General features: G+C 38.7%; 1 protein-coding gene and 1 long non-coding RNA gene across 10 annotated transcripts in view; one reads left to right on the top strand and one right to left on the bottom strand.

Annotated features, from left to right (window-relative positions):
- The first annotated feature begins 6251 nt into the window (after positions 1–6251).
- On the top strand, positions 6252–26296 carry LOC107216139. Its single transcript, XR_001525401.3, has 3 exons — positions 6252–6379; positions 8367–8444; positions 26215–26296. It is a non-coding gene; the product is annotated as an uncharacterized LOC107216139 (long non-coding RNA).
- Positions 15346–27808, bottom strand: part of ADGRV1 (adhesion G protein-coupled receptor V1) — a 284918-nt gene continuing 272455 nt past the window's right edge. For all 9 annotated transcript variants that reach the window (XM_015652741.3, XM_019005246.2, XM_019005242.2 and 6 more), the window contains one exon: positions 15346–20070. In XM_015652741.3, the coding sequence (XP_015508227.1) occupies positions 19952–20070 (119 nt within the window). In that variant the 3' untranslated portion in view covers positions 15346–19951. The remainder of the gene's footprint in view (positions 20071–27808) is intronic.

Raw genomic sequence — 27808 nt, 5'->3', positions numbered from 1 at the left:
AGCCCCTACTGCTTTGTGGTGCTGAAGAAAAATTTTTGTCCTTGTTTATTCTTCAAAAGTTAAAAGGGAGTTGAGGAGTGTTTCAAAAATTGGTTACAGAGAAGATATTTTGAAAGCTGGATTGTCATATGTAATTTCTGTTAAAGTGTGACATTTAATAGCAAAATCTATCCCTTAATCAAAGCATAGATGTGCTTATCAGAACTCTAGCTTGATATAAAATCCAATATCAATTTATTAATCCCAAACTCTGATAGCAGTTTATGATTCTGTGATTGACAGTTTATGATTGTGTGAATCAAAATTCTGATTCTGGCACAATCCCATTTAGGGTGAAAAAATTATAGAATGTATGAGTCCACAATTTCATCTTCTGGTTTAAAACCCACACATAGGACTAAACCCTGTAAGACTTGATCTGTGCTGATCTCCATCACGACAGTATCTGCCCACATTACTGAAGGCTGTTTTGGGGAAGAAGTTGTGCAAAACTAACCCTTCCCTACTGTTTGGAAAAAAAAAATATAGCAGATATAGGAAGATGCAGAAGAAAGGAAGATCCTGTCCTTGCATGGAAAACAAGGTTGGTTTTTTTTTTGCCATTGATACACAATAAAAGGGATAAGGAGGAAGGACTGGTCATTTCTTTAGTCAAGCACCAGACTGATATGCAGCAATAAGACAGCGTGTGACTCAGCATTGTTGTCTGCTGATGACTTTATGTTTCTCTAAACACATGTAAAAAGCCTCAAAAAATATGAGAGCAAGGTTTCTGTCTGCTCAACTTCCTCCTACCTACAGCAGCATAGAATCCATCATCTCAGTACATATTTAGATACAGAGGTCTGTTCTGACATTGTGTGAAAGCTCCATACACCTTATCCATATCACACTAAAAAACAATTAGGTGTAAGCAACTGATGCAAAGAAGCAAGAGAGCAATTGTGCCATTGGGAACTCACTGGGCAGTGACAATGCATTGTCTGTTTCAAAAAATTCACACTCTTCAGCAAACCTCACTGAGTACTTAAAACCAGTCACTTTCTCAGGCTTTAAGAACAACAACAACAAAATCAAGGATAAGTGCATATTTTCTAAAGAATTTCCCCGTATATTATCCTCATTCATCAGGAAAGATGTTTAATCTGCATGCAAAATTGCAGCCCAGTCTCAAAGAGGTGCCTGTGCAAACTACCACCTTCTGCAGCTCCAGGGAAGTATAATTCCAAATGTAATAGGTACCACCACACTACTCACTTCTGCTGTGAGTTGTGCCCAGTTTTGCATCAGAGGATGTCACTTCTCAGATGCCCACAGTGGCAACAGCTGTGCTGGGCACCGCACTCCCAGACAAAGCTTTTTGTGGAATGTCATGTCACTGTGAAGCTTTTTCCAGCATTGCCACAGATTGATCACCTAGTCCTGCACAGACTGAAGATCTGCTGGTGAGTGGCTGCCAGGACCCCAAACCTGCCAGGAATTATTCTGCCAGCTTTCCCCTGAGCCTAGCTAGGGGAAAGCTTCAGAGAGTGAATGCCTCACTGACATCCTCTCCACAGTGGGATCACACCATAGATGTGCTGCCTTTGATGAAAGCCTGGCACAGGAAGCAGGAAGAGGCTGTCTCAGACCACTGAATGGACTACAGATTTCTGGGGAAAGTGGGGGTGAAAAAACATAATCATAATCATGTACACAAATAAATAAATGGCCATCCTTTTGTATAAAAAAAAAATAATGATGTGACCTTTTATATATTGGTGGTTAGTGATGGAACAAGAGGGAAAAGTTTTAAACTAAAAGAGGAGAGGCTTAATTTATATGTTAGAATGAAAGTCTTGACTGTGAGGGTATTTGACACTGGAATAGAGAAGTTGTGGATGCTCCATCTATAGTGGAAGTTTTCAAGCCCGGGTTGGATGAGGCTTTGAGCAACCTGGTCTAATGGAAGGTGTTCCTGCCCATGGCAAGGGATTGGAACTGGAAGATCTTTAAGGACCCATCCAACACAAACCATTCTGGGATTCTTTGACCATGGTGTTTTTGAATATGGCCCTAAGGCAGAGCATTCTTCAATGAGATTATTTCAGTTTCCTCTTCAAGGTTGCAGCTGACAAATATCTTCAGCAGGATGGCAGATGGAAAGACTGAGACCAAGACCACCAAAACACAGCACTATCACCAATCTGCTGCTAGAGCCCAAGAAGAAGGACACGGTCATCAGGAGGAGTTCATGATCAGCCAGGACGACGTGCTCTCACCAAGCAGAAGCCAAACTCTCTGAGACTCATGTTTCCTTGCTGAAAGCAACAAAAAGCTACAAAAAAAGCACAAGGGCTCATGGCTAAGGGCACCACCACCAGGTCTTAAAAGATCTTGAATTACAGCCAGTGGTTTGGCAAGGAATATTAGAATGCTTAAGGCAGTCTTGTGTGACATTTTGAGTATCTTAAGTCATGCCAAGAGATATCCATATAGCATTGAATGCTGCTGAGGGTCTACAGATCACTGAGCACTCTGGAAAATCCCTTTCAGATTGTACTGAAATGTTGCAGTCTGGCTGTGTCCATGTTAATACCAGAGATGTTCTCTCAGAACAGAATCCTCCACAGATTTATTCCAAGGTTATAAGCATTGCTACTGTACAGGGATGTGGTGAGTACAGGATACGTTTCACATGGACTGGTTCTGAAAGAATGAAAATTGCAGACAAATTGTTAACAGCTTCACCTGTAAACACATTTTATGTTCAAAGTCATAACACGTGGTATCTGTTCCTAACATGTACCCCACACAGTCACCCTGTGCAAGGTCTTTTTGGATACTCTATAATACATTTCTAAATCTCTTTTTCTACCCTCTCCCATCAATTCTATGAGAAATTTTTCACATGGAAAGGCAAAAGGCTTGCCTAAGGAAAGGTTTCAGCTGCTTCTTCTCTTCCACAAAACACCAAAGATCTACAACAGTCTGTCAGCCCTTGAACAGCAAAAATATTGAATATCCTGGGACACTGGATCCCTAAATATGTTACATCTTCAGTGTCTGTTTATAGTATAAACTGAAACTGCTTCTGAACAAGTTCAGCTTGTCTCTGATAACTAATTGAATTTTAGAAAACTGAGTAAAACATTGCCTTTCCTCACACCCTATTCAGTAAGAATCATTTAAATGAAGATGTTTAGTTAGATGTTGTGTTTAGTTTAGAATTTTTGTTCTATAATAACTAGTTTCCCTGGTATATGAAAAAAATCGTTGTGGTACTCCAAGGTCTAACAGCCCATGTGAGCGAAGATCTCTTCATAAGAGGTTGCTCCTTCACTTGCCCATCTGTCTCCATAAGTGTGTGTTATTCGCAGATGCTCACCAGATGCAAACATTTTAATCTGGAGACTGTTCATCAACATTTGGTTTTGGCTTGTTATTTGTGGGAATGCAACTGTCAGATAAAAGATTAATTAATTCTTAATTTATAAAGACACTAATACTTTTCTTGGGTTTTTTTCAAGTATAATAAATCTTTTTGTTTGAGAAAACAATAATGTTTAGTAGCCTGAGTATCACAAATATATTTCATGCATATATTAACTAAATGAAAGTCCCCTTTCAGCCATTTGAAGATTATTATATTAGCAATCATTTGACCTGCTGTAATGTGAAATTTATCTGTAATTCTATAATAAGCACCTTTAAGTAAGATTTTGCTCCTATTTAAGTAGCTAGAAAAACTCTTCTGTTGGCTGAGATCAGTGCCTGGATTCTTGCACAGCCACAGTAAGTGAAGTCCTACTGCCTCAGGATCTACTACTACATATACACTTGAACATAAAAGTGCAGTTAACCTTAAAAATTAAGCTATTCAATGCAACTGAGAATAAAATATCCCATTTGTCAAAAAAAAAAAAAAAAGAAGGAAGGGAGACACTGACTGATGAGCAACCTATTAGTTTGACTTTTAGTGGCCTTGTGCTTGACTGAGTGAATATTTCCAGGCTATGAGCTAACTTCCTACAGTAATAAAAGTAATTCTTGAAGATTTCTTAATGGTTATTGGACTTTTTTTATGTTTTTTTTTTTAAAAAGCTCAAAACACCTGTGCACTGTGATTTCAAGCAGACTAAAAATTATATTCCTAGTGCTTGAGCAGTTTTTAAAATTTAATACAATAATTTAAAAACACACACAGGATGTGCACAACAGACCTGTCAAAGCTGGGAAGCAATGTCAGTACATATGTAAGTAAATAAATGAATGCATATGTACATGCATATGTAAATATGTGTGTACTGATATGCATATGGATATGTGTATGTATGCATAAACACACTGTATTAAACATACAAATGCAAATTTTTTAAAAAAAAATCACTATTAAAAATTCAGTTCATTTGTTCTAAAGCTGAATATGTGGGTAGAAGTGCTAGCTATTACAACTAGAGCATAACAGTTCCTACAGAGCTATCAGAGAGCAAGAACAATTTTGTTGTGGTAAGAGCTCACCATAAGCACTGTACCAGAGCCTACCATCCAAGGCTAAGGAGAACAATGTCATTGTGTCCTCATTTAGTATCCATCTATGTAACAAAAAGTATGGGGCAGTGCAGGGGGGAAAGCCAGGAGAAGAATCCTCAAATTAACAATTTCAAGTAGATTAAATTCTCTTTCTTTCCTTTTTTAAAAGCAAGAATCGAATATATCAAAACAAAGAAAGACAGAATCACAGAATCCTAGGCTAGTTTGGGTTGGAAGGGACCCGTAAAAGTCATCCAGCCCAAGCCCCCTGCAATGAGCAAGGACATTCTCAGAGGCTGAATTCATCTGTTGTCCTTTTGGATCAAATCTACTATGTGACTAAACATAAAAGTTTTCTACATCATACATATGGCAGGAGGTTAAATAATAAGCAACATTTTACTTTAGTTGAGTTTACAACTTTCTTAGGACTTGTTTTTAATTTATCCATTAAGCCTGAGTTCTTCAGATATCTTCCTCCTGTAGAGAAATTGTCTCAAGAGTCAAAACAATAGCAACATTCCAATTTCTAGCTCTAATAAAATTAAATTTTACTCCTCTCATGGCATCATCATCTGGAGGGAGATGTTCTTTCTTACCAGGTCCAATTAATGAAGTCATCAGAAATATATAGCAATTAATAGTTGTATTCTAAAAGAAAGATAAATTAGCCATGTACCTGAAGAAACAAATACTTTTTTAACCTGAAGCTGGACTTTTTATTTCTATTTATTTTTTTTAAATCCTGGATTTTTATATTGTGTCTGATGCTGGAAAAAGACATGCTCCTTTAGAAGAAGAAAAAAACATGATTCACTGCAGGCTGTGCCCAACAAGGTGGAAAGAGAGTACATATGCTTTTTTAAGTTTCTCTTTTTCTTTTCCTGTGATTATTGCACTCCAAACTCACATATTACTCCTTTCTAGCTTGCAAAAACACTTCTCCAGGCCATATATCTACAGCAGCTGACTTCCTACATAAGTTCCCCGACATGTCCTATTTACTCCACATTCACACAGCAAAACACAACTGAATTTCAAATGCAACCAAAAAAAATAATTCACTAGGATAGAGCTGAGTATGGTATCTTCTAACTGTCTCCAGAGGCAGGGAGATATATCCTTCTCACTTACTTCACTCACTTTAAATTTCAATGAAAACATTTTAAATCATCCACTGATATTAGTAAATGTGGGTTAGCACTGAACATTTTTTAAAAGCACGCACACACACACACACAGATGCATAATTTGATTTTTTGTTAAACTTCCTTAACATCCCAGACCCCCAAAACTTTATTCCCTTCCTGTGTGAGGTGTCTGGATCTGACTGCCAAGAAGTTTTTCATCATCCTCTGGCCACACTGATGGATCACTTGACACCTGTAGGTTTCACTGACCAGCATGGATATTAACTGGGGCTTTTAGCAGCCCAGGCATGCAAGGACAGGGCTAACCTAGAAGGTTTCCCAAGGCTAGCTCACTTCTTTGGGAACACAGGTGGCTACCTGGGCTAGCAGGTTCAGGTGCAGGGAGGCTACTGGACTTGTGTGAGGTCGAGATAAAGAGAGTGCCCATTTTCCCCTTGAGTTTAGAGGTGTTTGCCTAACAGGTAGTTTGCACAAGCTCATCTGAACTCCCTGGGTAAACTGTACTTTTTCCCTCTCCTGTGTGTGTGAGAGCTTTATTGACCAGTGTGTATTTGTTGAGCCTCCAGATCAGTCTTCTGCAGCTGGAAATGTAATGTGAAACCGTACTTGCAAAGGCACTTCTATTTTCATTGCATCAGCTGGTTGCTCTTCTAGGCCACATGTGAAAAATAGATGGAAATGGTGCTCACAGGCACCTTCTCCAGCACCAAAGGCAGGTAAGTTCTAACTAAGGCTTTATAGATTGTTTCTATAAATTTTGGTAAGATTAAAATAGTTGACTAAACACTTGCTGACATGAACTGGAAGGCTCCTCCTCAGCTGGATTTGGTGATCCTTTGTTTTACACACTTCCCCCTTTTAAGGGTTTCAGTCTTGACTGGGAGTTTCCCAGGGCTGGAATACCAGCCTTTGCGTGGCACCAGCCGAGGTGTTCACACAAACAGAGCCCAGACACATCTTAGCCACTGCATCAGTTTTTTTGCTGCAGTTTATACATTTTGATTCTAGTTCACATGTGCCTAAGGCTAAGACTGCCCTGTTCATTTCTTCAAAAGGTCACTCTTAGTGATGTGGTCCTCCTCCCAAATGATTTCTCAAGGGTGGGAGACAATCTGTTCAGCAGCCACGGAAAATCTGATTCCATTCTAGGTTTAGTTCTGCTAACCAAGGTACTTAGCACTGTAAAAGGATAAAGCTTTTGCACTCAGCAGTGGTGAGGCCACACCTCCATTCCTGGGCTCAATTTTGGCCCCTCAGTACAAGAGAGATATTGAGGGGCCAGATCATGTCCTGAGAAGAGCTGGAGAAGAGTGTGGAGCACAAGTCTGATGAGCAAAAGCTGAGGTAACTGGGGTCATTTAGCCTGGAGAGAGGCTTAGGGGAGACCTTCTTCCTTTCTTTGCACAGTTACCTGAACAGAGGACATAACCAGGCGACAGGTGGTGTCTGCTCCCAAATAACAAGTGAAAGTACTAGAGGAAGTCCTCAGCTTCTGCCAGGGGTCATTTAGATTAAATATTAGGAAAAATGGCTATATTGAAAGTGTCAAGCTCTGGAACAGGCGGCCCAGGGGGCTGGTGGACTCACTGTTCCTATAAGAATTTTAAACATATGTGGCATTTGGGGACACGGGTTAGTACAGGACTTTGCAGTGTTGGATTAAGGGCTGGATTCAATGATTTTAGAGGTCTTTGGCCATCTAAATTCTCTCTATGAACCCATGATTCTGTGATTTGGAAGTTGTTTTTATTTTTTGGTGTAACACACATATCAAGCTCCTGAATTATCACAGGGACCACTTTAGGACAACTAAAAAAAAAGAAGTGCCACCTAAGCCATTCCAGAAGAATGAAACCCAAAGCATTCAGTGTTTTGAGGATCACAGAAAAATTCCTCAAAAATGGCTTAAAAATCTTAGCTTTCTAAATCCTTTCCAATCCAACCAGGGCCATTATTCTACAGAATGTGCCCTGGCCTCTTGTGAGCATCTGTAGCTATAGGGGTTTAGAGCTGGTGATTTTCCACCACTGACTATTACTAAAATAAGAATAAAGTAGGGAAGAAGCATTGCCAGAAAGTAGCTAATCAAGAGGAAAGAAAAGAAAAGAAAGCTCCAACTCAATGGCTTGCAAACTATGAGTTTGGGAATATTAATGAAAATATCTGGTATGAATGGATATAATATATATATATTATATATATAGGACTTCTTGTTACTCTTAATTTATGACCCATATAATATTTGTGGAATGGTTGAAATTGATTATTACTTTAATCAATTTATGTTGAAACATTTACAGAAACACTTGAAAAGGACATTGTCCTTTACAGTCTTGAGGGCAGCAGTCACATTACCAGATTGTTCCACTTGGTATATTTTACTGAAATCAAGTACATTTAAATATGTTCAAGATTATGAATGATTTACCAATTAATAGGCCTAGACAGACTCTTGAGTTACAATTTACAATTTGTTTTAAATTACACAACCCATCTCTGGCTTCTTGCTTTTTGTTTTACACAGTGTGGTGGAAAAGAAGGTACAGAGTACAATTATGATTTATTGATTTATATTATGGAAGAATAACAGCCTTCTTGGCATGACTTTACTTTCGTAGTGGCTTTCAAAAGGTTATTAGGCAATGACTAATATTCTTACAGCTCTAATTAAACATGATTAAATAGCTGTATTTTAATTGGCAGTTGCTGGTACAGTTTGGGAAACAAGAAATGTCTTAATTACTCGAGTGATGGATGTCTTGGAAAGCCTAATGGAGGCAGGTAGGAAGTTTCAGAACTTTTGTTTCAGTATGGCTGTAGTGGGTGTTGGATACTTTACTTCAATGTGAAGATTCATTATATGTCACTATTAATATTTTAGCTGGAAAGAAATAGGTTAAAACAATTTTGATTCACACATTTCAAAAGAAAATGGTTCTTTCAAAAGAACACTTAATCACAGATCTATTACCATTCATGTCATGCTTTATACATATTTATCCCTAACATTATTGATGCTTTTGAGAATTGGTAACAGAGGCCAAATTCCTGGGAAGACCAGTATGACCTAATTAAGCATCAGTTTGGTTGCTTTTATTGGCTTTCCTCAATCAAAACAAGCTCCTCACATCCAGCAGGCATATGCTCTCAATGAAATCCTTAAGGAGGAGCATTGGAGCAGGGAAGAGCAGGGCAGCAGGGCAGCACCCTGCTGAAATCCTGGAGGAGCCATGAGGTCCTGGAACAGGTCCGCATCAGGGACTGTCAGTGTGTCTTGCTCCCCACTATCACCATCACACCCCTGGAGCACTGGAAACTTTTCCAGCCTGGTGGCTCTTGTTCAAATTTTCATTTTTTTCAAGTGTTCATTTGCAGCCAAAAGGAAACTGCAACCAAGTCATATGATGTGCCTTTGTATGCACTTAATTCTGGCTACATTTCATTAGATGTATATGGAAGGCACAGTCTAAGATCTTTTGATTTGTTTGTTTTCCAAAATAATGACTGAATATTCAGTCTCCTTCCCATGAGAAAAAGCATCTCCCTTCAGTCAAATGTGTGTGCCCAGATAGCATCTTCCTTCTCATTCAATCACAAAGTCTAAACAAATATTACTATATTATCTCCAAGCATAAATATAACCTTGATCTTCAGATGATATTAAAGATGCTGTGTTTGTGTAGGATGGCACTCAACGGCATCCACTGCTTACTTCAGTAATAACTTAGATAAGAAAGAATCAAAATTATTCAAAAACCCCTCAAAATTAAATATGACATTTCTTTTATCATTAAGAAGCATATTTGTTTTTAATCAAGGTCAGGCATACAGGCATTACTGATCATATGTCAAGGCACTAGAGTTAACCAAATGTTAACAATGGGGTATCTTTCCATCTTATTGACGCATAGAAAAACCTTCACATTTTTACTGCTTTATAAGCAATAGCACAACTAATTTGGTATCATTTGTATTAAAATTGTAATTTGCATCATATATTTTAATTACATATTATAATATAAGCACATGTCTTTGTGTTATTGATAATTTTCATTTCCGTTTTTATTGGCAACACAGATACCCTGGAAATCTTTCCTGAATAAATCAAAAGCTTAAGAAAAATAGTGTCCACACCCTGATTGCCAGGCATGTATCATAGAGCCCACATACCTTCTTCATAGCCAAAGCTCCCATCAGCTCAATGAAAAGCAGGTGAACAGTAAAAATAGTATGTCCTGTGGAAAACCAAAGAAAGAAAACCAAAGTGAAGCAGAGAACCACATGGTCACAGACTTTCTGCCCCAAACTGGAAAGTCTGAAACACAACTAGCAGGAAGGCTTTCTCTAGCCCTCATGTGTTCCTGGAAATCAGTTAAAGATCAGTTCAGAAAACAAAACAAAACAAAGCAAAAGACAAGAAAAATATCTGAAACAACCTCAGAGTCCAACAGAGCTATTTTTACAGCCTCAGAGACAAATTGACTAAGCAGACATGGGTGTACCTTGTATCAGCAGACATTAAACCACCATTATTTGACACATTATCAAAGCTTCACACCCACAAACCCTTCATGTCATGCTTACAAGGAAGCCAAGACAGGTTTTATTGGTCTTGGGCTCTGGGTTGTGCTGCTGTGGGCACAGGTGTTCTGTGTTGTGCAATTCACTGAGTGCCCCTTGTCATGGGCTAAAGCTAAGACCTGAAAAGATCCTCAGACACAAACAAGATTGTTTGCTTTCCCTTTGGTGTCTGCTGGGGCAGAAGAGCCCCAGCCAGGAGCTTCCCATGACCCCTCTCTCAACTTATGGCAAACCAGATTCCAAAGCTCCTAACATACTGCTCATATGCAGGCCCTGGGGGTCCAGGCAATCTGCAGATTTCCTTACAGAACCCAGCTGGAGCTTCCATGATCCATCAGACTGCACACACTGAAGTTATAAAGAAGGATTTGACCAGCAGTAACTACTTCTTCAAACTCTCCAGCCTCAAGACACCTGAAGTGTGGGGCAAGTGCAGTGTTATAACGCTGTGCCAGCTAGTCCTGCAAACTGTATGCGAGCAAGAGTCGTCTGGAAGATCATCCCTACAGCATGACCCTAGAGCTAAGATAAACATGAATGAGGGCTGTCAGGGAGAGATCTACCAAGCTGTCACCTGAACATAGCCCAGAGCTGTCACTGTGGCCACATGGCAAGAATCTGGGCAAAGGAACCCACTTTGTCTCTGCTGTACATAGATACCTCCTGGGAGGGACTGGTGCTGTGTGCATATCTAGTGTATGTGGGGTGTGGATGGCGAACCTCATGATGACAAAGACCTAGCCTGAAAGAAGAGTGATGTTTTCAGATACACTCCACTTTCTGTGGTGGAGAGCCAAGAGCAGACAAGCACTAAGTGCACTGGGGCAGGAGCACTGCATAGCATGGCAGGTGGGCAAGTAAGAGCCTGAAGCTCTTGTGGTGCAACTCAAGGGCTGCCAGCAAGCAAGATCTGCTATCTGGGTTGTCAGGGCAGGTGACACCTCTGCTCATCAGCTCCTTCTGAGCTGAGACATCTTCCACTCTCCCCTGTGGAAGGGACAGCTGCCAGGTGTCATATCCCATGAGAGGCACTTTCTACAAGAGCATGTAGTAACAAGAAAAGGGGGAATGTCTTTAAGATGAAGAAGTATAGATTGAGATTACATACTAGGAAGAAATTCTTCCCTGTGGGGGTGTCACAGATTGTTTAGAAAACCTGTGGTTGCCCTGACCCTGGAAGTGTCCAAGGCCAGGCTGGATGGGTCTCTGAGAAACCTGGTCTAGTGGGAGGTGTTCAAAATGAGATGATTTTAAGGTCCCTTCCAACTCAAAGCATTCTACTGATCTGGGTTTTTGTGTTTGGAAGCAGGTGTATCCCAATGCACAGGAAGATGGGCAGATGGATGAGCATGCTCTCATATCAATTTAAACAGACAGCCACAATGGAGTAGAGTCTTTCTAAAACTGACAATCATATCCTGTCACATTTTCTGGGATTGTACAGACCCGTTTCACTCTGAATTGAGGAATGTTGTATAGGTCACTAAGGCAAACCTGGAGATAAAGTTTTTCCACTTGCAAGCCAAAAATATAAAACGCTTATATTCACAATATAACTCATTTAAACCCAGAGTTTCATGCCTGTAAATACAAAGTATAGATTCCTATCAGTGAAATCTGATGTTTATAACTATTGTCTGAGAAGCTGCTAGATCACGGTCTGACCTTAAGAAGCAGTAGAGCAGTCTCTGCTGACTGTACCCTGCCAGAACAAACGAAAACAGTCACCACAGGCGTAATCTTACAGCTGTTAATAGTCAAGCTAAGACAATGACTCCCACTGTTATGAATTTGTTTTCCATGTATCCAGTTTTGGCCTAGAATGGATCTTAATAGGAAGGCACACTTCTTCGTCTTTTTCACACTTAATGGGATTAAATCCCCCTCATCCTTTCCTGCTTTTATTCTTTTATAGAAAAGAAGACATACAAACATCCCAATTTCAAATCTCCCCTCCCAAATTCAAGAAGCATTACTTCTTTAGAGGCTTATTTATTTACTTAATTCATAAAATACTGAGCTTCTCACAGTAGAGAAACTGTCTCTGTCCGGTGCAAGGAAGTAGTTATGTGTTTATTTCCATCTTCCCCAGGAAAACTAGAAATAATGAACTTAATTTTGAGCAAAACATGTATTGCCACCACTAATATAAAGTCATCAGACAAATATAGTACTTGTATTAGACAAAAAGGGGAAAAAGAGCTTTAATTAGTTACAACACAAGAATTTTCCTTTTGGAGCAGAGATCAGATTAAAATAAAAAACAGTTAAATTAAAGCTAATGAATTCTGACTATATGTGGTATACAGGCACTGTGAGTCTTATGACCTAGGTGTTAACTTACTTCACATGATATGTAAAATACTACTTTTTGTCAGCTTGTGCTTCCAAAAATAAATATTAATTCTAATATTTCTGAGGGTATAAATATATATTAAAATGCACATTCTCTTTTTTATCTTTTTTTGCTAATTCACACAGTTTCAGAAAGCTATGACATTTTTAAATCATGCTAGTCTCAACTATATTAACTTCTGTTTCCTTTGAATAAAATATTGTTTTCATGAATATTCAAGGCTGTTTATCTGGGTTAGAAGAGCAAGTTTTTCCATTTACTTTCTCCTCCAAAGCATGCTGCTTTCAAAAACAAGGTCTGCATCCTCGGGGTCAGATGGCATAACTGTGTATACTGGCTCCGAGGATTTAGTTATCCATCTCCTGAGGCTACGTGGGATTCTTTCACATGATCCGAGGATTATCTTCAATATTAATCACCCAGTGTTTGTAATGGGCCGTTCCATTACAAGTCAAAAGGCTTGTTAGTAACTGCCTGGCATTTGCATGGCTCGTTCTTGCTCTGTATTCTGCAGCTGAGCATGATTTTTAAGGTAGGCAGGCTGTTTCCTTTCTTGTGACACAGCAGGGGCACACAACTGCCATAGGTCAGACTTTATCCTAATCCTTGGCATGCTAAAAACCAGGATGTGAGGTATTCTAATCCTAATTGTTAGTCCTTTAAGGATCAGAATTCGAGGTCTTCCAATGTGCAACAGTTGTCTTCTGCCAGCAATGAATTTAAGGAGTAATACACTCTAAACTGTAAAAAGCTCCTTAGCCCTGCAAAGTAAAATCATTCTTATTAAGTCTGGCTCTCAAGATGCAAGAATGATCCTCAGAGAAGGATGTCAGCACTTGCCTTGGGCACTCTGAGTCCTTACACACTATCAGAAGGCTTGAGGTTGTGGGAACAGTAGGAAGCAAGTGGGTGATTAAGAACAAAAGAAAAGGAAGACAAAGAAGCACTCAGAAGTTTATCTTCATTGCTTATGTTCCTCAGCTTCAAACATTATGGCTCTACAACTGACCAAGCATGTTCCAAAACTTGCAGGGAGTCCCAATTAAAATGGGATTTGCTAAATTTACAACAGACAACAGCTGGACACAGGATCCACCTGGGTGGAATCACATCAAAAAGCAAACTGTGTGACCTGGAGAGCCAAAATAGGCACATGTTCAACCATGAGGATGCTCTCAAGTGTATTTTCATGGAGTAGTACATGACTCCTTGAGACCTTAACCAACAGAAGGTACAAAACATGGTAATTGCAGAACAATAAAAAATAAGAAGGAAACCTGCCACTTCTTACAGGACAGAAAATCAGAAGATTCTGAATTGGTATTAAGTCTTACAAAGGTCTGTAAGGAGTAAGTGAATAATGAGTCTCTTTGGGAAGTACTGTGGGTAACTGAGGTACAGGCCATGCTGGATCTCAGAGAGGAAGGTCACTTCTTCAGCAGAAGAAAGTTAGTTGATTGGGTAATTTTAGATTTCTGCTAAAAGGAGCAAACAGTATCCATGACAAGGAGAGCAGACTCAAACAGGGATCATTTAGGCTCTCAAACAGTAGAGACCAAGTCCCCTTTGAGTAGCCAGTGCAGATGCTGCTTGTGTGCCACAGCAGAGGAGGGGAGCTGGTGGTGTCATCCTCCTGCACACACACAAGGAGAAACAACTCACTACCTCCCTTTGTGAGGATTCAGCAGGGATTTGGAGTGAGGTCAATGTTTGGCCATTCTTTTCCTCTTGCCCCATGCCAGTCTCCAGAACATGCTGTTCTCTCAAACCAAAAAAGAATTACGGTCCTGTGTGCACATCAAGCAGAAATCCATTCATCCATCTGGTCCATGCAAGATGGTAAATCTTTGTTCCTCTGCTTCCCTGCCATGGGGAATAGACACACCCAAGGCACAAACAAGCTGTAGGTTGTGCAGCACATCCATCACAAAGCTTTGGCCTATGTGAGGCTAGGAGCAAAGGGAGATTTTGGGCATCCCCTTACCTTCTTTCTACCCCCTCTGCTTTTACGTATTCTATATCCCATGCCTGATTCTTTCCAGTTAGGAAACCACAAGCTTAACTTTGGTTCAGGAATTGGAAAGCAGGAGCCAAGAAGTATCCAGAGAAACCTGTTTCATAACCACAACATTTTAGCTCCCAGACTGAAACAGAATTTATTCTTATTATACATCTGTTCATCTATATCTACATCTACATTTACATCTGCATCTATACCTAGCTATATCTATCCACCTGTATCAGCACCTGTATCCACATCCATATCTACATATCTGTATCATTGTATCCTAGAATTGTTTTTTGTCTGTCTGCATGTGTGACATGTGCCTTGCCCATGAAGAGTAAAGGCACACAGAAGAAGACAGCTTTTGGAACTTCCAGTTTCACTGGATAAAGTCATTGTGTGTCAGATCAGTGGTGCAACAGCACAGGCATGATCACACTGTCTTCAAAGCCTGCCTGCAGAGTTGGCCAAAACCAGCTCCAGTCAAAGCCCTTCTGTTTTTACCTCAGACACTGTTATACTGTTATTGCAAATATTGTTATATTTTCCTCCCAATCTTGTCTTCTTCTAAAAATGCTGTAACTATCATGAACTCAGCTTTGACTTCATTAAAACCAACCAAGCAAAATCATTCTTAGGGTTTTTGGCCTAAATTTTAGGCTAGTTTACATGAACTGTCTTCTCAGTTTCAGCATATTATTAGTCCCAGGTATTTAGTTCAATAATGCTTGAGTATTACATTGCAATTTTTTTCCATTTATTTATTGTGTACCAGAGTGTTACACTGTAATTTTTACAAGGTATTTATTGTAAAGAAGATAATTTTGAAACATGAAATTAGAAGTAGAAATTCTTCTTGAATGTTTTCCTGTGAAAATTAACAGAATAACATATTGAACAGATAAGCCCAATCTTGCATATGCTACTTTCACACATGTTACTGTCAGCAGAAGTAGCACAGAAGGAGTAAATTCTGCTGCCATTTGAAATTTGAAATACATTCTGATTTCTTAGTGGCTTACACTAAAAACAAAAATCTGGAAACAAAATCTACAATAGGAGCGCAAAGGCCAGAGTATAAACCAAGCTATAGTGAAATGCATCTGACAGCAGGCTGTGCCTGAATTTAAGCAATTTTCTAGTCTAACCATGATCCTGACACGATCAGTGAATTTAACATAATTTTATGTTGAGCACATAGGAGCTTTATTGCTGTAAAGCTCCCAGAATAATCTAATCCTTTGCAGATCAAAGCTCTTACTGAGGAGTCCTCAACAGGATGACTTTAGATGTAGAATATTGGAGAGCTGTGCATTTGCATGGTTGTCCTGGGGTGACGTTATGATGCTTGTATCCCCAGACCTCTGTTGTGTTTATGCTGGATATCAAGTTCTGCACATTTAAGATGGTTCCAAGAGCAAAAGGGGGAAGGAAGAAGCTGCAGTTTATTTTCAGAAACAGCACTGACTCCTCTGCCTTCTGCTCCTGGGCTGTGTGGTCTGCAGCACGGACAGACAGTGGGACAGAGCTCTCCCTTGCTGTTTGTTTTTAGCCAGCTGAGGCAGAAAAGATCCCCAGACTGTGGCTTTTCTTTTTCTTGGGTCTGTTCAGCCCTGCTCTGGACTGAAAACCCAAATACCAGGAGTTCACGAATGTGACCCAAAGGGGTTCGGGACACGGCACTTTCCAGCACCAGAGGGACTGATAAGAGACTTAGTGGGCTGAGCTATACCCCACAACAAGGAATTTCTGGATTTACCATCTCTTCAGAACTGCAAGAGTTTTTATTGTTTAATATTATTAATTTTTAATGTTTGTGAATACTTTTGTTGTTAAATAAACATTTTTTTCCAGTTTTGTCCAAGGAAATCTTTTCCCCGAACCATTTTGGGGGAGGTGACACTTGCTTTCTAGAGGAACCCCATTTGGAGGTTTCTTCTCAAATTTGGCCTAAACCAGGACAATGGTAGAGGCAGAACATATATATATTGGGGGCCTCAGCTGGGTTCTAAAAAAGAATGTAATCTGAATAGTTCTGTTCAAGTCACTGTCACGAAGCTTTGTTTTTGCTATACAGGAAAAAAGGTGAAATCAATGGCTTTCTCTACAACATCACCTAAAAGATGTCTGTTGAACCTAGCATTCTTCAGCAGTTATGCATTTGAATGTGAAATACATTCAGACATCTTTCAAAGAGGTGAATTATATTGGCATGTGAGCAATAATAAACTCCTGAAACACATCCTTTCATCCATCTGATCTACAATTGTATCTAAGTAGTTTTAAGTAAAATTTGTCTGGAAAAGGGACCCCCTTCACGCAGTAAGCTGTAAAATGTTATATATTAAATATTATTATATAATATTAAATTGTAACGGTGTAATAGATTAGAAATATAATAACTTGCAAGCAATTATATAACATTATAGTATGGCATAGAGTATAATATAATATTATTAAATAATAATTGAGATATAATATAGATACATTCTATTAAATATTGTAGTGAATACTGTTATTTAATATTTTATTAAGTATTAATATTAAATACAGTAAATATTAACTACAGCTCCTTCTACTCTTCAAAACATGTGAAATGGCTTATTGGGGAGAAGTTATCTTCCTTTATAAGAAAACAGAAAAGGCAGCAAGTGTTTTTCTCTACAGAGGGGCAATGCAAAGGCTTGTATGAGTTAGTCAGCATGGCAGGCTGTGTGGCAATGCTTGGTTTGAAAGATACCTAGCTGTAGATTATTTCACCTCATAGAAACAAAGAAATGTTTACACTCTCAATCAAATTTTAAATAATTCCTGAGATCAAGGAGCCGCAGGAGGCGTTCAGTCTGGTTGGGTTAAGTTACGCCAAGTGTAAAGGTACGGGTCCTGCCCAGGTGTGGCTGCTGGGCACACCTGACTCAGAGCACACAGCTGCCCTCCTCCTGTCTCTGTCTTTGCCAGTCCAAGGAACAGCAAAAAGGGGCTGGGAGAGACTCCTTTTACTAAACCACTGACTCTCCAACAGACAGAACATTTTCTGCCAGAAAAGGGTTGGTTTTAGAACAATAATAAAATTCATCTCATGACCTTAAACCATGTGAGTACCACCTAGAGATTTACAATTGAGAAAATGCTGGCAGCAGATGCCATCCTACTGATCTGCTCTGAAAATGCTGATGCATTTACAGTAAATCCTTAACCATGCCAGTTGTGCAACAAATTGAAGTGACATGAAGTATTAACATTTATGGTGATGAGTCAAATCAAACATCCTCTTTTATAAGCTTTCTCACGGCATGTAGTAGCATGTATTGTGAGCAATGAAACATCTGTTACAGCCCTCACTTGCTCACAACCGAGCAAGTGTTGCAATAGTTCTGTAGAGCCAAGCTTCACACTAAGCCTTTAGTGGGTAGATGAGAAGGATCAGCACTAACAAGGTTTACTTCATCTCAGTTTACTCAGGAAGAATGAGCCAGCCTTCCTATGAGGAAAACAAAAAATGTGCCATATTGCAAAATATCCAAAACTAATTTTAACTCCAGACTGACTATTTCAATGATACTTGCAGTTCACTGAAGTGCTCAGAAAGTCCCTTTTCATCAGATGTATTTTGGGCAAAAAAGTAAATTATAAAATTTGCTTAGATGGCTCACATTTACACAAAGTTTCCCACTTTGTAAGTCTGTATGCATGTATGTATTTGTTGTAATGCACTGCACTCAAATTTAACAGCTGCCCCTTCTGCTCAGGGTCCTCCTGACTGCCCTGTGCATTGCCCACGGCAAGGAAAGGCTCATCTACTGTCCCCCACTCCCACCTTCAACCTCACATTAACTTTTGACATTTACCAAAAAGACTTGGCTTTGTTCTCTGTTTTACCATGACCAGTATAAAGAGCCAACAAGATTCCTGTGAGTCAGAAACTTTAGAGTCAATACAGCAGATCATATACTAGTCATATTCACATTTCCCAATTCAAATATATAATTAAAAACCACTTGTTTAAGGGCTTTCCTGAATAGAAGTAGTTTCCTGTGTCTGTCAAGGCTTCCACATCGTTAGATCTTAAAGTTGGTGTCTGTCTTGGATGCAGGTGATGACTATAACCTGTGCAGTCCTACTAGCTGTTATAGAACTGTGACACAGAAGTGGGATTTATTTATTTTGTTGGTTTTGGCTTTTTTTAAGCTCATCAGTTAATTAGGCAGAGCAACATTTGCATATCATTCTATAAAAATTCATGGAAAGATTTCTGTAAGAAAAGTTTTCTTTTAAAGGGAGGTGGTTGTTGCTCAGACCTTACCCAGTGTGAAGCCTTTAGTCAAGTTTTGAGAAAGGTATAAAAGATTTCCACTCTCATTTACTGTACATCTATACTACACTGAGAAATGCTCAGATGAAAACTCCTTTGGTCTCCTGCTTTAATGTGTTTTTCCTCTAGACTGTCTGTGCACAAGCAGAGTTAATGATTCCTACAAGATTAGCCTGCCTCCCCCCTCACTTCTGAAATACTTCCTCTGGTTTATTTTTCTTCCAAGGGAGGAACTTTTCTTACTCTTTTATGGCCCCAGATTACTGATCTAGCTTTGTAATGCAATGCTTGAACCCTTCAGTCAGAACAGGAATATCTACATGGAGATCAACATAAAACTGAACTCACTGGGAGTTTTTTGACTGGGAAAAGAGTGAGAGATCTTAATATTACGAAACCAGCAAGGTAAAGAAATTAGAAGCACACAGCTGCTAGTGGTTTCACTCTTGTTCTTCATCTCTCCTTTCCTCTGTGTGTTTCAGATCATCACATATTGATCATGTCAGAATTTAAACTTCAAGATCTTTGGCTCAGGCTTGTGTCTTGTTCACAGATTTAGTTACTCAAAAAACAGTGAGAAGAGTATAGCTTGGGAAACGTAGAAAAACTGTGCTACTAGAACACTTTCCTATCCAATAGAGTGTCTGCATGACTTTTCATCTTCATAAACAGTAGGGAGAAATAGGAGACTGGTTTGTATCAAACAGACTCTATTGCTTTATTAATGAGTGTTAATGTACAGGTTAATTTAAAAAAGGTTACAGTTTATGAAATGTATCATCTACTTACAAGATACAAATCTAGGCCAATCATCACAGTATCAATTGTTGCTCACCCACTGTAAAAAATTTACAGTTTTTTTTCTGATGTACAAAACCTCAAGCAAACATTTCTTGTTTAAACATTCAGTAAAGATAACAGCATTCTACTACAGTTTCATATAGTGTTTTAGTGCAAAAGGAAGTAAAATATAAAAATACTGAGGCTTGAATAAAAAACCACCACAACAACAAAAACCCAAGCAAGCTGTGGAGTTAGAGGTGAGTGTCAGCTATGGGTATTCTTCTAAGCTCCACGATCTGGGAGTTAGCCATACTGCCACCATCCTGGCTGCCATGACAAGACTCATTATCACTGACACTGAGACCTGCACCTGAAATAGAGAAAATATAACAAAAATAAGCATCAGTGAGAATGAAATTTTGACACAGAAATGGGGATACTGTGTCCCACTCTGCTTTATTCAGATTATTGAAATGTTTCCCCACCCCACACCCACATGGCAACCTCCCTTTTACTAGTCTACCATTCTGAATCCATGGATTATAACATTAGCTGACACAGCTTTGTACCATCCAGATATGCTTTTTCATAATTCCACTGTCATTCACTCTACTTGGCCCAGTAAATCATACAATGACTATTTAGAGGTTGCCTTGAAATCAGAAAAGCATAAATCAAGGCTTTGTAGACTGGGTTCATGGTCTGGCAGTTAGAGTCTGGTATTTCCAACGACTTCCTCTTAAAGAATAGATTTTTAATGATACAATTTCCAAGTTCAAACATAATTCCAGCTATCTTAACAGGACAGTAATTTTAACATGAGAAAATAGGCTGACCAAATATTCTTTAAATCCACATCAGGCATAAACTGGTGCATGAAGTTTTACTTCTACTGGAAGACAATACTAGAGTTTGGTCCACTCTGAATTCTGGTTCACTATGAACCTCCAAAACATGTCTAGAAGAGACCTTGGGAGTCTTCTTTCTCCACCCTTTTGTCACAGAACTTCTGCTAGCTTTCTGCTTCCTATTTGTTTGATGGGAATTTTGTTTGGGCTTTTTTGTGGGGGAGATCTGAGTTGATTAATGTGAAGATGCATAATCCTTCATTAGTTTTATGAAATGAAAATTTTTTTTCAGACCATTTTGTCATAAAAGATCTGTTGGAACTACAAACTTCAGTGTTTTTTCAGCTGCTCTGCTTGAGCTGTAGAACAACTTCTACACAATACATGAGTTTTGAGGGCTTAGAATGTCTAGGCTTTAAATTTGTTGAGAACTGCATATCAGTATAATGAGGCGTGAGGATTTCAATACAAATTACTTTCAAGCATGATCCTGCAGCGATGTCATTTACAAATGATGAGGGTAGTAATTTGTTTTGGGCAGAAGCAGATCTGTAACTACACGCAGATCGAGGCAGTTACAAAGAAATGACATCTGGCTCAAAACAGTCCTGAACAGGGTATGCTGGGAGAGGCACCGATATGCATTTCATTACAAAAAGTATCTTCTAGAGTTTCTATCAGGTGTACAGTACATCTCTTGTTTCTACCTCAGCTGACATTCCAGTTTTTGGTTTGTTTGACTAAAGTAAGGAGTAGTTTATTTTTTTTTACTTTCTTAATATTTTTCTATGCTCTCTGTTGTTCCAACTTTTACAGTTTTCTTTTAGCACCCTTCCACCCACCACCCCTAAGCAGAAAATAAGTACTGTAACACGGGCAGGAGTGAGATGGTGCTTTGCTGTGGGAAGTCAGGCTGTAATCTTAAATATGGAGTTTGGTCCAGAGAACCTGTACAGAAGGCCCTGTGGGACTAGCCAAGTTTTCATGCAGAGGTCAGGATGAAGTTCTGGTAGGGGACAAACTTGTATCCATGCCCTATGATCCAGGGGAAAAGTGGGTGAGCTGCACCGTGATCCTTCTTACACCTGGTTTTGGTGTTTGGGTCAGGGAGGGAACATGTGTTCACTGACACTGATGAGTCCTTAGGTCTCCATGACCCAAGCTCTTGAGAAACCAAAAACTATTGCCAGAGTATGACAGGAGTAAAAATCCATCAACATACAGAGACACAATAACAAAGTCAAGATTAGGATCTGAATTATTAAAATAATTGTTTATAAATGTATTGAAGGTGATTTAAATTTGTATGTGCATTTAATTTTTATATTGAGCCAGATCCTAATATCCAAAAGGTGCTTGAAAGTCCTGGGAAAAACAGCAATTGCTTAAACAAGTTATTTTGATTGTATGATATTTAATTGTTTTAGAAAGGAAACCTGACTGTAATAGAGAAGATGAATTCAGACTGCAGTATTTACCACATGGGGGCGGAAAACCAAGAAAAACTATGAAGTAAATAAAATACTCTGAATGAAGAAATAACACAATACTTCTTATGTAGCATAATAAGAGTGGAATTCATTCAAGACATTTAGTCAACCTGTAAAGGGTACAAATTTCAAAAGCTGAAAACCCTCCATTACTTAAAAGCATTTGAAATCATAAATAAGATCATCCTGGGCTCAGATTTCAACGTGAACACTGACTGTTGGTATTTGAAAGATATTTGTCTTACCAGTGGCTATACTGGTGAAGTGGCAACTTTTCAGCACTGGGATTCTTTAAGAATCTTTTGCTGGGCACTACTAAAAGATTGGCTTTTGGTCTAATGGTATTACATTATGTATATTCTTAAATGTCATATACGTGCAAGTTTTGTCCATGCTCTGTGCAAAGTCAGAGTAGATCTTTTTTGTTACAGAGGTTCTTATCAGGAACTTGCTAAGTCAGAGACTGAAACTGTGTACTTTATGTTTACAAGGGCCTTGTTCTGCTGATGCTGCAAAGACAAACTATGCTAGAGCTGATCCTTTTTAGGAATAAGAACTGAAATGTAACCAGGATACCAGCTTACCAAACAGTCCACAGCCTGGAAAGGGTATGACTGTTTATACAATGGAGTTTCACAGAGTTCATTGGTCCATTGTGTTCTCAGATTAGAGTGGAATTTAAACTCAATCAGATCCCAAAAAGCATGCACTCATCTAGAGATGCTAGAGTTGGATGGTAGGTATGTAGCAGGGAGTATTACTTTTCCCCAATTTATGAAGGAACTATTCGAAGAAAAGTACACAGGAAAATGAAGCCTTTCTTTCCATTTTCTATGCAACGACTATCTCTAAACTGAAGTATCAGCACAGGCTTCAAACCCACAGAAGTTCCTCCACTGACATCTGCTGGTGAAGGGCTACACCAGTGCATCCCTAGGTGCCCTGGAACACAGCTGTTATCATCTGCTTACTCAGAGACAGCTCAGACTTTCACCAAAACATTTTAAGGGAGACAGAGTTTGTTTTGTAAGTACTGTACTCACATCGCTGGGAAATCTTTTTATCTCTCAAGTACTTATATCTCGCTTAATCAATCATGATTTTATTAGATGTATGGGATGTATAAGAATAAGATACACAAACCAAATTTAATTCTTCTTTCAGTGTTTTAACTTCTCAAAAATGACACCAACAGACATTCACACTTCTATAAATAAAGTTCAGATTGAACTAAAAATGCTTACTGGGCACAGTCACACTTAACAGCCATCAGGTAATATGTGTGACAACCATAGAGGAGAAATTGAATGAATATGCAAACTAGCTAAATTTCCTTCCTTTTTTTTTTTTTTTTTTCTTTTTTCTTTGAAGTGAGCCCTTCAAAACAGAAATTATGCAGGATGATAAGGCAGTGATTTTGCCACCTACAATCTGTAATAGAGACTCTCCAGGATGTTGCACTGAACACCTTTCAGAAGTGAAATTTCAAATGTTTCCTCTGGTTCAGGATGAACCAGCCACACGAGATGCTTTATTCATAAACCAGGCATCTTCAATGGTGTCACGAAGCTTTATAAAATGTTGACTTTGGAACCCTAGCTGTATTAGATTGAAAATCATGAACCATTTTATATAACGTTATTGTAACAGCTGTTATCTGTGTAAGGTTTTTAACTTAATAGACTTTTCCAGGTTCCATATCAGAGAATCACAGGACTATTTGCATCATATCAAAGAAATACTGGAATATTTATGTAATATTTATCACAATTGCCTCTATTAAGAGTAAAAACACAGTAAGATATGATTGTAGAGGTATTCTGCTTAATATGTATCTGGATACTACCATTGTGGGTACCCATCACCCCTGGAGGGGTTTGGGCTTCCCTCAAAGGCTTTGCTGTGTTTTGGTTTCACATCTCATCCAAAGAAATAAATTGTTTTGGTTTTGGGCATCACAGAAAGGGAGAGGGCAAGAGTATTTGTAAGACATAGACGGAAGTTCAGAAATCAGTAAAGCCATCATGCATTTTATGGTATTCATGCTTTAGAGCAATGCTGATGGGCAGCTTGCTGCTTTGGCACAGATTGCATCTACTTTTATTCTTGTTATATTCTTGTTTATTTTCCTTTTCTAACTGCCCAGCCCTAAGGGTAGAAGTCCTGAGGGAATTCTGGTATATTGGGCTTTATCCTTAGTGACAATAATATATGACTCTGTTGCAATCTGGAAGGCAAAGGTCTTACTAAATTGCCTATCAATATAAATCTTGCATAAGAAATCAGAGGGAAAATGAGATCTAGTCCAAAACTGTAAACTTTTAATTAGTGAAATCAACAAAAACTAATTAATAAATAACTTTCTCAATAGAAGCTGTTTGAATTATTATAAGAGCCATAACTATTATACAATAAAATAAATAAATATAAATTCATAAACATTTTAAAAAAAACTTTTAGCACATGTCAACAAGCTGGACACATCCCTACATTATTTTTCCTACCATAATTGTTTTATTATTTCCTTCACATATGCTGCCTTGGAGCTGGCCTGCCTTCAAAAATATCACCAAAATAAAAGAAACAATGTCATGTAGTGAACAGAGTGAATCCCAACTGTGTTTTTCTGTATGGACATGAGAATATTTGATGGAATATTAAGTTCCTGGAAAGAGGGAACTACTTGGTAAGGCGTTCAAATACAATAGCTGCATGATATAAGAAGCCTCACACAAAACAGAAAAAGCCTATCACCATGTGATGCTTGTAAAAAGCTAGCAAAACAGGTGGCTAAGAAAAAATACACTGCTATCCACCTGATTTGCTAGAACTACAGTTGTATGCCTCCATCTGACCCAGCCTGTATTTCAGGTTAATCTGTAATTAGGCCCAGCATTAATGACTGTGGAACCAAGGACTAAGAGCAAGTTGTATGACACATTCCTTTAGCAGCAAGGCCAAGTGTGCCAGCACAACTATTTAAGGGCTGCGCTGCACACTGCAAATTACTAAACACTGACAAAGATAAAAACAAGGTTTTTCTGTGGAGGGTTGGCTGAATATTTTTTTAACTTGTCTTCATTTCTACAGCTGAGAGTGCCAGGAGAGCAGGGATGAAATTTTAGCTCTGTTATGATTACACTAATTCCCATTGATCTTGGCTGCCAGGTTAAACCTTGTGGCTACAAAATTATGCCCTGTGAGCATAAGTTAAAGTCACCTTCAGATAACTCAGAACTACATGAGCAGAAAGAATAGATGAAGCACAGAGGCTCATAAAAACATCTTTACATATTCCTCTGCTAATCAGAGCTGATCCTCAGTCAGCCCTCAGAGTGGGAGCTAATGTTTTAGCACTGCTATAGATAAGTTTTAGTATACATTGACAGTTTTAGGGAACTCAGATAACGGAAGGTCCAGTTTCAGTTTATCAAAGGTAAAGTTCAAACAACAGTGTTTCTAATCTTCCTCCAAAAGCAACATCCCTCAATTTAGTAGTGATAAAACTAGGTAATGTGGGAGGAAAAGCACCTTCTCCCTGCTCTTCCAGAATGAGGAATTCTCAGCCTTCTGAAATAAAGTCTATCCTAAAAGGGTTTGAGAAGCACCTCACACGGCAAATAACAGGCAAGAGCAGTTGAGCAAAAAGGCACCAACACACCTTAGCCTATTTAGAGAAGAGGCCCTTCTCTTAGAGTTGCCAGTGACCACTTCTTCCTTGGAGCCAGAACTGGTGCTCAAAGGGCATCAGACTAACTGATGTAGAGTGGGAAAGAGAGGGAGAGGAAGAAGAAGAAAAGGAGAAATCTAACTTCTTGTGGTTTCATGTGAGCATAAGCAATGATGCAAGGGAGGAAGAAGTGTGGTGCTGAGAGACTAGAAGATGAACTCATTTCAGTGCCTGCTAACTTAACTATTATCGTAAGCTTCTGTTAGAACACAGTACAGTGAATACTTTAGCAGCATATGTCCATATTGCCAAACAGAGAAAAAAATCTAGCTTTCCACCACCTCATATCTCTTTTTATTACTATCATGTGATTCCCTGGCTCCCTGTCCTTGCACTGAAGTGAAGAATGTGTCAGGATGAAAATAACAAAATAGATTTTTAGTTACAGAAAAGATGGCTTCTCTCTTTCATTTTCTTTTTTTTTTTTTTTTTTTTTTTTTTTTTAGGAAGAAGTATGTGTTGAGCTAGAACTTGAGTCCGAGACAATAGCTGATCAACATTTTCTCACTGGTCAAAGATGCACTAACCTTCCACACCACCTTTTCAGTTCATCTTGTTCAAATATGAGGCTGAAACCAGATGAGACAACTGGTTTGGTTTACAAATCATGGGGTTTTTTACTCTTGTAACCATGTGGGCACAAGAATAAGCATTGATGTAAAATTGTCAGGCACTTTTTGAATCAGTAACGTAAATAAAGTATTTTTCTCCAACAATGGCCTGAGGTCACTGCTTAAAATCACACTAATATGAAATGCTCATTAAAAACAAATTATAATAAAATACTAATAAAGAAGACAATAATAGAAATGAGGCAAGAAAATCAAAAGTCAGTTTTAGACCTACTTTCTCAAAGAACTTAAAACAAGTTAACTAGGGATGGAGCTTGAAGACTTAGGAAAAAGTAACTAAGTGCTGAATTTGTGTTGAATTGTATTATATTTCAGCTATGGCTATTGCTTAGATTGTTCTTCATAACTTAATACTCAGTGTCCTACAGTTTACTGATGCCAACTGATTTACTTAAGCAGTAAACATTGTGTAACAGTGTTAGATGTAGATGTTTTCACGCCTATCTAATCTATGAATTATCTGATTTCCTTCATAGTATTCAAGAAGATAAAATGTAAAAGCCACCTTCTTACATACCTAAGAAAAGTTTTGCAACTCTAACTTCTGCATCTAGGTTGTCTTGAAAAAAAAAAAAAAAGTCTTGGAAAAAACCCCTGAATAACAATTTCCTATTTCTAACAAAATACAACTAGTCTGCAAAATGTCTAGAAAAATAGTAAGTATAAAACAGATTTTCAGAGAACATAGAATAGTTTGGGTTGGAAGTAACCTTAAAGATCATTTGTTTCTAACCCCTTGCCATGGGCAGGAACACCTTCCACCATATCAGGTTGCTCAGAGCCTCATTAAACTGGCCTTGAACACTTTCCAGGATTGGGCAGCCACAGCTTTTCTAAGTTCCCCACACTCACAGGGAAGAATTTTTCCTAACACCTAATCTAAACATGGTTTCTTTCAGTTCAAAGCCATTTCCCCTTGTCCTGTCACGCTATGCCCCTGTCAAAAGTCCCTTTTCAGCTCTCTTGTAGTCCCTTTAGGTACAGGAAGGAACTCAAAGCTCTCCTCAGTGCCTCTCCTTCTCCAGGCTGACAACCCCAACTCTGTCAACCTTTCCTCATAGCAGAGGTGCTCCAGGCCTCTGAGCACCTTCATGGCCTCCTCTGGAATCAGTCCATGTCCTTCACATGTTGAGGGCTGTTGGTCTGAGAATCAGGCCTTTCAATATTGTTTTCATAATTTCTAGCCACTTTCCCAGGAAAATAACTATAAACATAGGTGTTTATACATTCCATTAAAGATATGCCTTTTGATGGACATCTCTCACAACCAGTGTGGTTGGGAAGGTGGTAACATGACAATCCAATCCCTGGTCATTGTTGAAAACCTGTAAATACTGAAAGAACAAATAAACGTTTTTCTTCTTTCATCTCACTTTAAGCTGCATCTGTGTGAATCATTTTGTGTCTG

Source organism: Parus major, chromosome Z (genome assembly GCF_001522545.3).
Source record: "Parus major isolate Abel chromosome Z, Parus_major1.1, whole genome shotgun sequence".
In the NCBI taxonomy this organism is placed as follows: domain Eukaryota; kingdom Metazoa; phylum Chordata; class Aves; order Passeriformes; family Paridae; genus Parus; species Parus major.
This window is presented reverse-complemented; position numbering and strand designations above follow the sequence as displayed.